The following is a 16,999-nucleotide window of genomic DNA, read 5'->3' as shown; positions in this document are numbered from 1 at the left end:
CCACCAGGGAAGCCCCCTTCATTATATTTTTTGTAAAGATTTTCATGTTTTTCTTGCTTTGTGAGTTGTACCTTTAAAAATTTTAATTTTCTGAAATTTGTTGTATTGATCTTGTATCTAATTTCTAAAACTTTTATTTTGGATACTTTTATTTGTATTTTCAGTGTACATGATTGTTATACTATATTCATCTAAGAACTTTAGGAGACTGTTGAATAAAATTGGAGGTAGTATGTGTCCTTATCTTGGTCCTAGTCTTAAGTGGCACACTTTCCATATTTCACCATTAAGTGTGACATTTGCTGGAGGTATTTGTAAAAATCTTTTATCACATTGAGAAAATTCCTTTCTATTTCTAGTTTGCTAAGAGTTTTTGTTTTTGTTTTGTTTTTTTAAATCTGCTTTTCGGTATTTACAGAGCTGGTCGTATCATCATCTCATAGTTTTAAAAACTATTTTTTCTTGTACTTCTACCTTTCAGAAAATTCCATCGTGGTCTTCATGACCTGTTCTTTTTCTGTAAGCTAGTTAAACAGTGACTTTCCTTCAGCTTCCAGTCTTGATTGTTTTCACTCTCTTAATTTTCTGAGAACCTTCTGATTCTTTCTTGCTGATTTCAAACGCTACTAAACTATTAATGTCTACCAAGTCCTTATTTTCATTCTATACCTCCAGTATTATGTTTCAGATTTATTATAGTTAAGATGTATCCTGCTAAAATACAGTGTCCAATCTATTTTCTCCTAATATTCCTGCCTTACTTTGTGACTCTAATATCTGTACAGCTATTCCTACATATACCCTGAGGAAACATTTCCTTTCTGCCAGTGCATTGGTGATCGCATATGATTGCTGTCTGTCTCTTTATTATTATTATTAATTTTATTTATGTACTTTTGGCTGCATCGGGTCTTAGTTGTGGCAGGCAGGATCTTTATTGAGGCATGGGGGATCTTTTGTTGCAGCACTCAGGCTCTTCGTTGTGGCATGCGGGTGTTTCTCTCTTTAGTTGTGGTGCGTGGGCTCCAGAGTGCATGGGCTCTTTAGTTTGTGGCACATGGGCTCTCTTGCTGAGGTGCATGAGCTCAGTAGTTGTGGCACTAAGGCTTAGTTGCCCCGAGGCATGTGGGATCTTAATTACTTGACCAGGCATCAAACCTGCATCCCCTGCATTGGAAGGCAGATTCTTTACCACTGGACCACCAGGAATGTCCCTGTCTCTCTCCTTCTATCAGTGCCCTATTTGCATCCCAGTTTCTACTTTAGTAAATGGTGTTGCTTTGTCCTTTAGCTTTCCATTCCCCTTTTTTAAACAAGAGAATTGGTTCTGAAACAAAAACATGGTCACATACTTTCAGTATATCCTTGAAGCTCTTCTTTGGCTCCTTTCTCTGCAACAGTGATCCTTAAAGTAGAGGCATGAACTCTGGGTGATATCAAAAACAGTACAGTTGACTGTCTTCTCTTATACATTCTACAGACATTTCAAGTACAATAGTTTCAAAATCTTTCCTGTCTCATTTTCTGTACCTCCTAATAATTGTCTCTGAATTGAAGGATTGGAAACCTAGAATATGTATTCTGACGAAATAAAATATTAGACTTTTTCTACATTTTTAAGTCTAAATAAGAATAAAACTAAAGCTCATGATAAATTTATTTAGTTCATTTCTATAATTAATAAAAACTTATGTAGCGTTCAAAAATATTCTTTAAGGTGGAAAGTTATCACATACTTTGGAGACTATTGGTCTAAAATTACTCAATAATGCATTCTTGAATACCTGCAGAGCTCTTATTCTTATCTCAGCTCCTCCTCTGCTGTTTGCCTTTTTGTTCACTTCCAGGATGTTAGAGGGCCCCTGCCTTTGCTTGTACCCTGAAGAACACAATGTTATTCTTTTTTTTTTTTTTTAAAGCTCTTTACTGGAATATATTTGTTTTACACTCTTGTACCAGTTTTTGAGGTACACCAAAGTGAATCAGCTGTATTTGTAAATATATCCTCATATCCCCTCCCTCCCACGACTCCCTCCCACCCTCCCTGTCCTGGCCCTCTAAAGCATCACCCATCATCGAGTTGTCTCCCTTTGTTATACAGCAACTTCCCCCTAGCTATCTATTTTACAGCTGGTAGTGTAAATATGTCTGTGCTACTCTCTCACTTCATCCCAGCTTCCCCTTCGCCTCCCACCCCAGCCCCGTGTCCTCAAGTCCATTCTCTACTTCTGTATGTCCACTCTCGCCCTGTCACTGGGTTCATCAGTACCATTTCTTCAGATTCCATATATATGTGTTAGCATACGGTATTTGTTTTTCTCTTTCTAGCTTACTTCGCGCTGTATGACAGACTCTAGGTCTATTCACCTCATTACATATAGTTCAATTTCATTCCTTTTTATACCTGAGTAATATTCCATTGTATATACGTGACACATCTTTCTTCTTTATCTGTTCATCTGTTGATGGGCATTTAGGTTGCTTCCATGTCCTGGCTATTGTAAATATTGCTGTGATGAACATTATGGTACATGTTTCATTTTGGATTATGGTTTTTTCTGGGTATATGCCCAGGAGTGGGATTACTGGGTCATATGGTAGCTCCATTTTTAGTTTTTTAAGTAATCTCCAAACTGTTTTCCATAGTGGCTGTACCAGCTTACATTCCCACCAACAGTGCAGGAGAGTTCCCTTTTCTCCACACCTCCAACATTTGTTGTTTCTAGATTTTTTGATGATGGCCATTCTGACTGGTGTGAGGTGATACCTCATTGTGGCTTTGACTTTCATTTCTCTAATGATTCGTGATGTTGAGCATCTTTGCATGTGTTTGTTGTCCATCTGCATGTCTTCTTTGGAGAAATGTCTATTTAGGTCTTCCGCCCATTTGTGGGTTATTTGCTTTTTTGGTATTGAGTTGCATGAGCTGCTTATATGTTTTGGAGATTAATCCTTTGTCCGTTGCTTCATTGGCAAGTATTTTCTTCCATTCTGAGGGTTGTCTTATTGTCTTGTTTATGGTTTCTTTCACTGTGCAAAAGCTGTTAAGTTTCATTAGGTCCCATTTGTTTATTCTTGATTTTATTTCCATGATTGTAGGAGGTGGGCCAAAAAGGATCTTGCTTTGATGTATGTCATAGAGTGTTCTGCCTATGTTTTCCTCTAGGAGTTTTATAGTGTCTGGCCTTACATGTAGGTCTTTAATCCATTTTGAGTTTATTTTTGTGTATGGTGTTAGGAAGTGTTCTAATTTCATTCTTTTACATGTAGCTGTCCAGTTTTCCCAGCAGCACTTATTGAAGAGGCTGTCTTTTTTCCATTGTATATTCTTGCCTCCTTTGTTAAAGATAAGGTGCCCATATGTGCTTGGGTTTATCTCTTGAGTTCTCTATTCTGTTGCATTGATCTACCTTTCTGTTTTTGTGCCAGTACCATACTGTCTTGATCACTGTGGCCTTATAGTATAGTTTGAAGTCAGGAAACCTGATCCACCAACTCCGTCTTTCCTTCTCAAGATTGCTTTGGCTCTTTGGGGTCTTTTGCGTTTCTATACAAATCATAAGATTTCTTGCTCTAGTTCTGTGAAAAATGCCATTGGTAATTTGATAGGGATTGCAGTGAATCTGTAAATTGCTTTGGGTAAGATAGTCATTTTCACAATGTTGATTCTTCCAATCCAAGAACATGGTGTGTCCCTCCCTCTGTTTGTATCGTCTTTGATTTCTTTCATCAGTGTCTTCTAGTTTTCTGCATACAGGTCTTTTGCCTCCTTAGGCAGGTTTATTCGTAGGTATTTTATTCTTTTTGTTGCATTGGTAAATGGGATTGTTTCCTTAATTGCTCTTTCTGCTCTTTCATTGTTAGTGTATAGGAATGCAAGAGATTTCTGTGCATTAATTTTGTATCCTGCTAGTTTACTAAATTCATTGATTAGTGCTAACGGTTTTCTGGTAGAGTCTTTAGGGTTTTCTACATATAATATCATGTCATCTGCAAAAAGTGACAATTTTACTTTTTCTTTTCTAATTTGGATTCCTTTTATTTCATTTTCTTCTCTGATTGCTGTGGCTAAAACTTCCAAAACTATGTTGAATAATAATGGTGAGAGTGGACAGCCCAGTCTTGTTCCTGTCCTTAGAGGCAATACTTTCAGTTTTTCACCATTTAGAACAATGTTGGCTGTTGGTTTGTCATATATGGCTTTTATTATTTTGAGGTAATTTCTTTCTATGCCCATTTTCTGGAGAGTTTTTATCATAAATGGATGTTGAATTTTGTCAAAAGCTTTTTCTGTGTCTATTGAGATGATCATATGGTTTTTATCCTTCAATTTGTTAATATGGTGTATTACACTGATTGGTTTGCATATATTGAAGAATCCTTGCATTCCAGGGATAAACCCCACTTGATCATGGTGTGTGATCTTTTTAATGTGCTGTTGGTTTCTGTTTTCTAGTATTTTGTTGAGGATTTTTGCATCTATATTCATCAGTGATATTGGCCTGTAAAGTTCTTTTTTTGTGACATCTTTGCCTGGTTTTGGTTCAGGGTGATGGTGGCCTCGTAGAATGAGTTTGGGAGTGTTCCTCCTTCTGCTATAATTTGGAAGAGTTTGAGAAGGATGGGTGTTAGCTCTTCTCGAAATGTTTGATAGAATTCACCTGTGAAGCCATCTGGCCCTGGGCTTTTGTTTGTTGGGAGATTTTTAATCACAGTCTCAATTTCCATACTTGTGATTGGTCTGTTCATATGTTCTATTTCTTCCTGGTTCATTCTTGGAAGGTTGTAGTTTTCTAAGAATTTATGCATTTCTTCCAGGTTATCCAATTTATTGGCGTATAGTTGTTTGTAGTAGTCTCTCATGATCTTTTGTATTTCTGTGATGTCAGTTGTTACTTCTCCTTTTTCATTTCTAATTCTGTTGATTTGCATCTTCTCCCTTTTTTTCCTGATGAGTCTGGCTAATGGCTTATGAATTTTGTTTATCTTCTCAAAGAACCAGCTTTTAGGTTTATCGATATTCGCTATTGTTTCTTCATTTGTTTTTCATTTATTTCTGATCGGATCTTTATGATTTCTTTCCTTCTGCTCACTTTGGGTTTTTTTTTGTTCTCCTTTCTCTAATTGTTTTAGGTGTAAGATTAGGTTGTTTATTCGATATTTTTCTTGTTTCTTGAGATAGGACTGTATTGCTATAAACTTCCTCTCAGTGTTATTCTTTATCCAGCAGCTGCTCTTCCTCAGTGAAGCTCAAAATAGAACTAGTTTGGCTTCTCATTACATTAATCTATTGTCTGTGTACTTAACCATAGTCCTTGTAACACATTACTGCATGTTTTCTAACTAGATTATATGCTTCTTGAATACAGTATGATTTTTACTAATTTCAGTATTTCCAAGAGCTAGCATAGTTCCCGATCCATTGTGGGGACCTGATAATTAAAAATTAATGCAATGGCAGACTATTTCTACTATGATTTCTATTCTTCTCCCAGAGTATAAAGCAAAAGAAACATTCTGCAAACCAGTTTGGTAAACTGTACACAGTAATCATGGTAAGGATTTATTTCCATATATCTTTTTCTATGTCCCCTTAATTCTGAACATTTCAGATTGAACAGAAATTCCAAGGATTGGTGTCATTTAAGGATGTGACTGTGGGCTTCACCCAGGAGGAGTGGCAGCACCTGGACCCAACTCAGAGGTCCTTGTATAGAGATGTGATGCTGGAGAACTACAGTAACCTCGTCTCAGTGGGTAAGATCTGTTTATTACATAATTCTAAATGGCATTTAAAATTTTCCTTTTAAACCCTAATTCTCAATTAGGGTTAGATTAAATTATTAGAGCCTCATGGTGAGATTAATGCACTTACACAAACAGGAGGAGGAAAGGGATCTTTCTGTGTTCTCCACCATGTAAGGACACAGCAAAAAGATAGCTATCTGCAAACCAGGAGGTGAGGCCTCACCAGATTTTGACTATGCTGGCACCTTGATCTCAGACTTCCCAGCCTCCAGACCATGAGAAGTAAATTTCTGTTGTTAAAGCCACTCTGTCTATGGTATTCTGTTATGACAGCCCAATCTGACTAAGGCATCAAGTAATAATAAACACATAAGAATCTTAAATCAGACCCTCTTTATAAAGGCTCATCCTGGTCACAAATTTATAACGAAAAAAATTCTTTTAATTAAAAAGCAAATGGACATTCTGCAGAGTTTAATGATATTAAGACTGGAAGTCAGGAGTGAGTATTTATTGGTCACTTTTGAGCACTAGGAAGATAGATATTTGTGTTTACTTTTCCAATGAAATGTTCAATGGCACCTTCATTGAGCAGCTCTAGAAGCTTCCTTCTCTTTCAGAGGCCCTGAAGTCTAGGCCACCCGGTCCAAGTCCTAAATTATTTCTCTTTGACAGGGTATTGTATTACCAAACCAGAGGTGATCTTCAGGCTGGAGCAGGGAGAGGAGCCATGGATATTGGAGGAAGAATTCCCAAGCCAGAGCTTCCCAGGCAAGTTAATGTGTACTGAACAAATGAATATCAGGGAGTTTATTATTTTCCTGTGATTAGTCCAGAGGTTGACAACTTTGAAATGTTTTTTGAAATATCACGTTAGAGGTTCTAATCTTTAGAAGTGACTTAAAATGCTAGTTTTTTGAATCAGACCTCTAGATGCCACTCTTGCAAAAGATGTTCTCCTTTCAATTTTTTAATATTCATTTTTACATTTGTCAGTAGTCCAGTTTTTGCCCACCTCATTTTTACTGTTGTTTTTCTTGGTTACTCTGTGATTCTCAAAGTGGTTTCAGTTGCCCACCTTACTGCCTCCATTGCTCTGCATTCCTGCTATTATTGGCCATTTTTTCATACACTCATTTTTTGACTCAAATAATTTCTGTGTACCTGCTATACTCTTAAGAGCTGAGAGTACAGTAGTGAAAAAAAATAATGTGTCATGAGTTTAAAGAAGTAGTGTTCTTAATGGCCACTGGTACTTGGGAAGATGCTCAACATCTGTAATCATTAGGGAAATGCCAATCAAAACCACAGTGAGATACCATGTCACACCAGTTAGAATGGTTAGCGTCAAGAAGGCAAGAGTTAAGATGTGTTGGCAAGGATGTGGAGGAAAGGAAATCCTTGTACACCATTGGTTAAGATGTAAATTGATTCAGCCATTATGGAAAACAGTGTGGAGGTTCCGCAAAAAATTAGAAAAAGAACTAGAATATGATCCAGTATTTCTACTTCTGGGTTATATACACCCTCAAAATGAAAACAGGATATTGAAGAGATATATGCTTCCCCATGTTTATTGCAGCGTTATTCACAATAGCCAGGATATGGAAACAGCCTTATTGCCCATCAACAGATGAACAGATAAAAAGGATGTGATGTGTACAATATATAGACAGTGGAGTATTACTTAGCCACAAGCAAGGAAGTCATCCTGCCATTTGCAATATGGATGGACCTTGAGCACATTATGCCAAGTGAGATAAGTCAGATAGAGAAAGACAGGTTACTATATGGTATCACTTATATGTGGAGCCTGAAAAAGCCAAACTCTTAGAAGCAAGAGAGTAACATGGTGGTTACCAGAGGATGGGAGATGAGGAAATAGGACATGCTATTTAAGGGTCCCAACTTGTAATGATTAGTAAATAAGCCTTAGAGATTTTAATGGACAGTATAGTGAATAGAGGCAACAGTATGATATTATAATCATCAAATTTGCTAAGAGACTAAGTAATTATTCCAACTACTAAAAAGAAATGATAATTATTTAACATGATAGTGGTGCTAATTTTCACTACAATGGCAATCATAGTATAGTTTATAAATGCATCGTTAATATGTTGTACACTTTAAATTTACAAAGTTATATGTCAGATGTATTTTAATAAAAAAAGTAGTGTTTTGATTTACATTTCCCTTATGATTAATGATGTTGAGCACCTTTTTATGAACCTCTTGTCCATCTGTATGTCTTCTTTGGAAAAATGTCTATATCCTCTGCTCATTTTTTTTTTTTAATTTATTATTTTTTGGAGGGTACACCAAGTTCAATCATCTGTTTTTATACACGTATCCCCATATTCCCTCCCTCCCTCCTCTGCTCATTTTTAAATCAGTTTTTTTTTTTCTGTTGCATTGTATGAGTTCTTTATACATTTTAGGTATTAATCCTTTATCAGAAAAATAGTTGTAAATGTTTTCTCCCATTCAGTAGGTTGCTTTTTCATTTTGTTGATGGTTTCCTTTTATGTGCTGAAGCTTTGAAGTTGGATGTAGTCCTACGTGTTTATTTTGCTTTTGTTGTCTTTGCTCTTGGTTTCAAATCCAAAAAAAAAAAAAAAAAGAGTCATTTCCAAGACTACTATCAAGGAGCTTACTGCCTCTGTTTTCTTTTAGGAGTTTTATGGTTTCAGGTTTTATGTTCCCATCTTTAATTCATTTTGAATTAGTTTTTGTGGATGGTGTAAGTTAGTGGTTTTGGTTTCATTATTTTGCATGTGGTTATCCAGTTTTCCCAATACCATTTATGGAGGGAACTGTCTTTTCTCTGTTGTATATTCTTGGATCCTTTGTCGTAAGTTAATTGATTATGGATGCATGGGTTTATTTTGGGACTCTGTTCTGTTCCATTGATCTATGTGTCTGTTTTTATGCCAGTACCATGCTGTTTGCTTATTATAGCTTTGTAGTATATTCTGAAATCAGAAAGTGTGATACTTCCAGCTTTTTTCTTTTTTCTCAAGATTGCTTTGGCTATTTGGGGTCATTTGTGGGTTCATACAAATTTTAGGATTGTTTGTTCTACTTCTTTGAAAAACACCATTGGAATTTTGATAGGGATTGCTTTTAGTCCTTGGTTAAATTTATTTTTAGGTATTTCATTGTTTTTGATGCAGTTTTAAAGGGATTGTTTTCTTACTTTCTCTTTCTGATAGTTTGTTATTAATGTATAGAAATACAACAGATTTTTGTATGTTGATTTTGTATCCTCCAGCTTTACTGAATTCATTTGTTCTAAAAGTTTCTTGAGTTTTTATTGTTTACTACGTGTAATATGATGTTATCTGTAAACAGTAACAGTTTTACTTCTTTCTTTCTTTCTGATTTGGATGGCTTTTATTACATTTTCTTGCCTAAGTCCTTTGACTAGGGCTTATGTTGAATAGAAGTGTCAAGAATGGGCATCCTTGTCTTGTTCCTGATCTTACAGAAAAACCTTTCAGCTTTTTACCATTGAGTATGATTTTAACAGTGATCCTTCATATATGGCCTGTATCATGCTGAGGTACGTTTCCTCAGTATCCACTTTGTTTCGAATTTTTATCATGAATGAGTGTTGAATTTTGTCAGATGCCTTTTTTTTATTTGCATCTCTTGAGGTGATCATTGATTTGTATCCTTTGCTAATGTGATGTATCACATTGATTAATTTACAGATGTTCACTTATCCTTTCATTCCTAGCATAAATCCCACTTCATCGTGGTGTATGCTCCCTTTAATGGATTGTTGGATTTGATTTGCTAATATTTTGTTGAGGATGTTTGTGTCTGTCTTCATCAGGGATATTGGCTTGTAATTTTCTTTTCTTCTGGCGTCTTTGTCAGGTTTTGGTAATAGGGTAATGCTGGCCTTCTAAAATGAATTTGGAAGTGTCCCTCCCTATTAATTTTTTGGAAGAGTTTGAGAAGAATTGGTAGTAATTCTTTAAGTGTTTGTGTCCTAGGCTTTTGTTTGTTGGGAGTTTTTTTGATTATTGATTCAAACTCCTTATTAGTAATTGGCCTGTTAAGATTTTTAATTTCTTTCTGATTTAGTGTTGGTAGGTTGTATATTTCGAGGAATTTACCTATTTGAGCTGTAAAATTTATTATGGTATAGTTGTTTATAGTAGTCTCTTATCCTTTGTAGTTCTGTGGTGTCAGTTGTAACATCTTCTTTTTCGTTTTTGATGTTACCTGAGTCTTCTTTTTCTCTCTGTGAGTCTAGCTAACAGTTTCTCAATTTTGTTTATCTTTTCAAAGAAGCAGCTTTTAGTTTCACTGATTTTTTTTTTTCTATTGTATTTTTAGTCCCTATTTCATTTTTATCTTCTCTGGTCTTTGTTATTTCCTCTTCCACTAATTTGGGCTTCATTTCTCCTGCTTTTTCTTGTTACTTTGAGTTGTAAAGTTAGGTTGTTTATTTGAGAGTTTTCTTCTTGATGTAAGCGTTATCATTATGAATTTCCTTCTTAGAACTGCTTTCGCTGCATCCTGTAAGTTTCAGTGTATTGTATTTATATTTTCATTTGTCTGAAGATAGTTTTTTTTCTCCTTTGAGTTCTTCTTTGACTCATTGGCTGTTCACTGGCATGTTGTTTAGTCTCCACATATGTGTGAACTTCCCAGTTTTCTTCCTTTTTATATATATATTTAATATTAATTAATTAATTTGGTTGCACTGGGTCTTAGATGCAGAAGGCAGGCTTGGCTTCTTAGTTGCAGTTTGTGGGCTTCTTAGTTATGGCATGTGAACTCTTAGTTGTGGCATGCCTGTGGTATCTAGTTCCCTGCCCAGGGATCAAACCCAGCCCCCTTCAGGGGGAGTGTGGGGTCTTAACCACTATGCCACTGGAGAAGTTCCCTCCAGTTTTCTTCTTGTAATTGGATTTTTTCATTTTATATTATTGTGGTTGGAAAAGATGCTTGATATGATTTCAGTCTTCTTGAATTTATTAAGACTTATTGGGCTAACACATGATCTGTCCTGGAGAATGTTCCTTGTACATTTGAGAAGAATATATATCTTATTGCTTTTGGGTGGAATATTTTGTATATATCTGTTAAACTAATCTGGTCTGATGTATCGATTAAGTCTAGTATTTCCATATGAATTTTCTGTCTGGATTATCCATTGACAAAAGCAGGATATTATCATCCCTATGATTATTGTATTTCTGACAGTTGTTCTCTTTAGGTCTCTTAATATTTGCTTTATATATTTAGGTGCTGCTATGTTGCATGCATAAATATTTACAAATGTTACATTCTCTTTTGGGTTGAATCCTTATGTAACAACCTGTGTTGTTTTCTACACATTAGATAAAATAGCCTCTCTCCCACTCTTGAAGGAGTAGCCTCATGTATGAGACACGCTTTACTCTTCAACTCTGCCCTAGCTCTTGGTGGTCCTTAAAAACTCTCCTATTGTCCAAATAGCATAATTTATTTTTAGTGCTACCCAATATTTGAGGGTGTTCCAAGACCTATCAGTGTCCCAAAGCAGAGGATCTCAGTCAGAATCTAGATTCAGGCTGATTGGAAGCCAAACCCTCTGGGCAGTACCTTTTAAAGAATGCAGATATATAATTCTGTGGGACTGCAAATATAAGCCCTGCTAGCCACCAGAGCCAGTTGATCTTAGAGGTGTCCCTTTAAGATTGTAGCAGTTGTAACAATCAGGGTACCAGACTAGTATGGAAGTTCCTTTCTGGAAGGTGCCCATGAACTGGAGTGAGGCACAGGTAGAGTGCAAAGAAGTCACCCTCCAGGTGGAGTGAGTTAGGAGAGCTCAGAGTTGCCACTCATTTATCATTTTCAAATGATAAACCTACCTTGCATTTGAGGGGTAAGTTCCACATGCTTATCATGTATAATCCTTTCATATGTTACTGGATAAAGTTTGTGGTAGCGTTTTGTTGAGAATTCGTGGGTCTTCGATACTCATGAGATGTTGGTCTTAGTATTCTTGGATATTGATCTATAGTTGTATTTTGTAATGTGTGATTTTGGTACCAGGGTAATATTGGGCTCAAAGAATGAGTTAGGAAATGATCTTTTCCATTTTTTGAATAATTAATCTTAATTATTTTCTAATTGGTAAAAATCACCAGTAAAACCATATGAACCTGGGCTCTTTTATGCAAAGTTTTTAAGTGACTAATTCAGTGTTTTTACTTGTTATAGGATTTTTCAAATTTTTCTGTTTATTCTTGCGTCAGTTTCTTTGTTTTTTCCTTATTCCAGAAATGTTTGCATTTCATTAAAGTTATCTAATTTGTTGTCATATAATAGTTCATAACATTTCTTTACGATTATTTTTGTTTTCGTAATGTATAAAGTATTACAATTTTGTAATGTTAATATATCCCTAGTGTGTATACCATCTTTCACCTGTAATTTTAGTAATTTGAATCTCCTGTGTCAGTCTGACTAGGGGTTCAAAGAATTATTTTCTTTCTGTTCTCTGTTTCATTAATTTTTAATCTCATTTCCCTTCTTCTGCTTGCTTTGAGTTTGTATTGCTTTTTTCCACTGTTGTTCTAAGGTGGAAGGTTAGGTTATTGATTTGAGATCATTCTCCTTTAATAGCGGTATTTGCAGGTATAAATTGCCCTGTAAGTACTGCTTTACGTGTGTCTCATAATCTTGGTATGTTCTGTCTTCATTTTTACTCATCTCAAAGTATTTTTCTAATTTCACTTGTTTATTGCTTTTTTGACTCTCTATTTAGGGATGTGTTATTTAATTTACTCCTATTTGTGAATTTTCAAAATTCCTTTGTATTATTGATTTGTAATTTCCTTCCATCACGCTGGCAGAATCTGTTTACATCTATTCTGGGGAATGTTTCATGTGTACTTTTGAAGAATGTGTATGCAACTTTTGAGTGGAGTTTTGTGTTTATGAATGTTAGATCTGGTTGCTTTATAGTGCTATTCATACCTTCTTTTTTGTTTGTTTTTTTCTTTATATTCTGCCCAGTTGTTTTATCCATTACTGAAAGTGGGATATTAATGTCTATAATTATGATTGTTGATGTGTGTGTTTCACCTTTCAGTTCTGTATTTACTTCATGTACTTTAAAACTGTTGTTAGCAGCATATATGCTTAGGTTTATGTCTCTTTTATCATTATATAATGCCCCTTCTTATCTCTAGTAACATTTTTTATGTTAACGTGTATTTTGTCTGATATTAGCATAGCCAGTTGAGCCTTATAGATGCTATAGGCTTGTCATATGTTTTTCTATTTTTAAAATTTTCAACCTATTTATAGCTTTGAATATAAAGAGTGTTTCTTGTAGAGAGTATGTGTTTGGATTTTCACATTTTATTCAACCTGATAATTGCTGCCTTTTTATTGGGTTATTTAATCCATTCCAAGTTTCTGTTATTATTCATATAGTTGGGTTTACACCTGCTGTTTTACTTTTTGGTGTTTATCTGTCTTGTGCCTTTGTGAGCCTGTATTCCTTTTATTACTGCCTTCTTTTTCATTAAGTTGAGTATATTTTAGTATTAGCATTTTAATTCCATTAATGATTATTTTACTTAAAAAATTATTTCCCCGGTGGTTGCTATAGGATTTATTTAATAAATCGTACGTTTTCAGAACTGACTTCAGATTTATACTACCTTACCTCCAGTGAGGTATAGAAATGTTACTTATATATAGCTCTGTGTTGTCTTCTCTGTTTTTGTGGTATTACTCTTGTACATAGTACATCTGAATATGTTCAAATCCCAACAATTCATTGTTGTACTTATTACTTTATATAATTTGATGTCTCTTAAAGGAACTGAGACAAGAATGGATAACAAGTATCTATTTACGGTTTGTTATATTAACTTGCTTTTTCACCATTTCTGTTTCATTTCATTTGTTCCTGTGGATTCACATTGCCATCCAGGGTAATTTCCTTACTCTGACATGGCTTTGTTCCTCTGCCTCATTTTGCTTTATTGTCAAATATGTTACATTTTTATATGTTACAGGGGCAGCAATACAATATAGTTACATACATGCTGGCTTACTGCCTTCATAAAATTGTTAGGGGAAGAAATACACCTTTATACTGTCTTTTAAAATTACATACTTACACCTACAGTCTCTGTGGATTTGAACTAATGACTGGGATCACTTGCTTTCAGTCTGAAGAATTTATTTCTTGTAAGGCTGGTCTAGTAAGCAGTGAGTTCTTGGGTTTTTTTGTTTTTGCTTTCTTTCAGTTTTTTATTTCATCTTCAGTTTTGAGTATTTCTGCTGTTTTGGTTGGCAGATTTTTTTCACCCCAGCACATTGAATATGTCATCCCATCTCCTAGATGCTGTTGTTTCTGATGGAAAGGCAGGTGTCAATCTTATTGGACTTCCTTGTGTATTAATAGTTGTATTTCTCTTGATGCTTATGAAGTTTTATTTTTGTTTGTGTTTTTTTTTTTTTTAAAGTTTTTATTTGGCTGTGCTGGGTGTTAGTTGTGGCTCCAGAGCTCCTTAGTTGAGGCACGTGGGCTCCTTAGTTGTGGCATGTGAACTCTTAGCTGTGCCATGCATGTGGAATCTAGTTCCCTGACCAGGGATCTCTCCTGGGCCCCCTGCATTGGGAGCACAGAGTTTTATCCACTGCACCACCAGGGAAGTCCCTGTCTTTTTTTAAAAAATATTTTTACTGTGATTCATCTTGGTGTGGATCTCTGTGTTTACCCACTTGGAGTTCCTCTTATTGAATTTGCAGATTAATGTTTTTCTTTACATTTGCAAGATTTTTGCCATCATTTCGTTGAATATTTTTACTACTCCTTGCTCTTTTTCCTCTCCTTCTGATACTACCATTATGAATGTTAATGCAATTAATGGTGTCCTTTGTTTATTTGAGGCTTTGTTCATTCTTTTTCCTCTCTCTGTTCTTCAGATTGCATTTTGTTGATTGCTGTGTCTTCAGGTTCACTAATTCTTCTTTGTGTAACCTTCAATCTACCTTTGAGCCCTTCCAGTGAATATGTATTACACTTACTATAATTTTCAAATCTAGAATTTTAATTTTGTTCTGTCTCTTTATTCTTACTCTTTATGTGATGAGGTGTCTTCATACCAGTATTTACTTCCTTAGGCATGGTGGTTTTTTGAACATATTTATAATAACTGCTTTGAGGTCTGCTGAGTCCACTATCTGGATCCTCTCACAAGCAGTGTTTTTTGTCTGCTATTTTCCCAGTATATGTGGAATTTTCCTGTTTCTTTGTATGTTTTGTAATTTAAAAAAATAGATACTTTAAATAATATTTTGTACCTACTCTCATGGTGATTCCTTCTTTCTCTACAGAGCTTGTTATTTTTGCTTATTTATCAATATTTGTTTAGTGACTTGGCTGCACTATTTGAGCAAAGTCTTTTTCTCCCACAATGTGCTGTCTCAGATGTCACTTGTAATAGAGTTCTGCCTCTGGCATATACACTGTCCTTAGAATGACAATGATGTTAACAGGGTGCTCTTTGAGTGTCTCTGTGGTGGTTAATTTTACCTAGGATGAAAGGCTGCCTAGGTAGCTGCTGAAACATTACTTTTAGATGTATTTTGGAGGGTGTTTCTGGAAGCAGTTTAGCATCTGATTCAGTAGACTGAAATCCACACTCACCAACGTGGGGGGGGGCATCGTCCAGTCTGTGGGGGGCCCAAATGGAACAAAAAGGCAGTTGAAGGGCAGATTGTTTCTTTTTGAGCTGGGATGTTCATCTTCTCCTGCTCTCAGAAATCTAGAGCTCCTGGTTCTTGGTCTTCAGACTCCAAGACTTACACAGCAGCCTTAGTTCTCAGGCCTTTGACCTCGACTGGGCATCATACCATGGGCTCCCCTACTTCTCAGACCTTTGGACTAGGATTGAATTATCACTGGCTTCCCAGGTTTTCCGCCTTGCAGATAGCAGGTGTGAGACTTCTTGGCCTTAACTGTGTAAACTAATGTCTTGAATAAATCTCTCTCTCTCGCTGTATCTATCTGTAGATAGATACGTACATATATATTTGTGTGTATATATATGTATCTCCTATTCGTTCTCTTTCTCTGCAGAACCCTGATTAATATAATCTCTTTCTCTGATCTCTGTTAATGTGTCTGCCTCTGTTGGTATCACACCTTGTATTTAGCCTCCACTAATTGTTGTTTTTTCTTCTGTCCCCTTTTTAAAATTGGAGTATAATTGCTTTACAATGTTGTGTTAGTTTCTGCTGTACAATGAAGGGAATCAGCTATATGTATGCATATGTCTCCTCCTTCTTGGACCTCCCTTACCTCCCCCCCACCCCACCCCCCCATTCTAGGTCATTACAGAGCACTGAGCTGAGCTTCCTGTGCTATACAGCAGGTTCCCACTAGCTATCTATTTTACACATGATAGTGTATTTATGTCAGTCCTAATCTCCCAGTTTATCCCACCCTCCCCTCCCCTCCCTGTGTCCACACATCCGTTCTCTACATCTGCGTTTCTCTTCCTGCCCTGGAAATAGTTCATCTGTACCATTTTTCTAGATTCTACATATACATGTTAATATATGATGTTTGTTTTTCTGATTTACTTCACTCTGTATGACAGACTCTAAGTCCATCCACATCTCTACAAATGACCCAATTTCATTTCTTTTTATTAGCCTCTACTAATTGTTAACTGATTGCTTTTCTGTTTCCAACAATGTCCTGTGTCATATATTGCTGTACAGATTAACATTAATTAAGTCTAATTAAGTTTGATCCCCTTTCAGAGGGTAGTCTTTGAGCCCAGTTTTTGATGTTGCCTTTCATGTCACCTTTTAGGAAATCACCTCCCAGAAAATATAATTTAAGAAAATTATTACTGTAGGAAATCTATGTGTATGAGTGTATTTGCATGCATGTTTTTTGGTAGATAGGAACAAATCCAATAGCTTGAGATGCCTCTTCTTACTTGTCTCTCTCCCTTGTTCCTTCTGGTATATTTTTAGTTGGTCTTTGGCTTAGCTTTTTGCTCTCATGGAGCTACTACTCTCTTAATTACTTATCACTGAAATTTCATTGTTTTCAGTGGTGACCTTAGGCTTGAACTTACCTATACTTCATTCCACCCAAAGTGAATTTTCTTGAGAAGAGCTTCTGAGTTCTCTTCCTATGGCCTGCTTCTATCTCTGGGTGAAAGCAGTGCACCATAGCCCTGGAGCCAGGAGCTGGAACAGTGTCCTG

At 35.8% G+C, this 16,999-nt stretch overlaps 1 protein-coding gene across 1 annotated transcript in view; it reads left to right on the top strand.

Moving 5' to 3' along the window:
* LOC130853480 (zinc finger protein 33B) overlaps positions 1–16,999 on the top strand; it is a 74,101-nt gene that overhangs the window by 25,300 nt on the left and 31,802 nt on the right. The window contains exons 3-4 of the mRNA XM_057735437.1: positions 5,613–5,757; positions 6,424–6,519. Of these exons, the coding sequence (XP_057591420.1) occupies positions 5,613–5,757; positions 6,424–6,519 (241 nt within the window). The remainder of the gene's footprint in view (positions 1–5,612; positions 5,758–6,423; positions 6,520–16,999) is intronic.

The sequence above is a fragment of the Hippopotamus amphibius genome, chromosome 5 (assembly GCF_030028045.1).
Source record: "Hippopotamus amphibius kiboko isolate mHipAmp2 chromosome 5, mHipAmp2.hap2, whole genome shotgun sequence".
Taxonomy (NCBI): Eukaryota; Metazoa; Chordata; class Mammalia; order Artiodactyla; family Hippopotamidae; genus Hippopotamus; species Hippopotamus amphibius.
The sequence above is the reverse complement of the archived record's forward strand: the minus strand, read 5'-3'. Positions and strand labels throughout refer to the sequence as shown.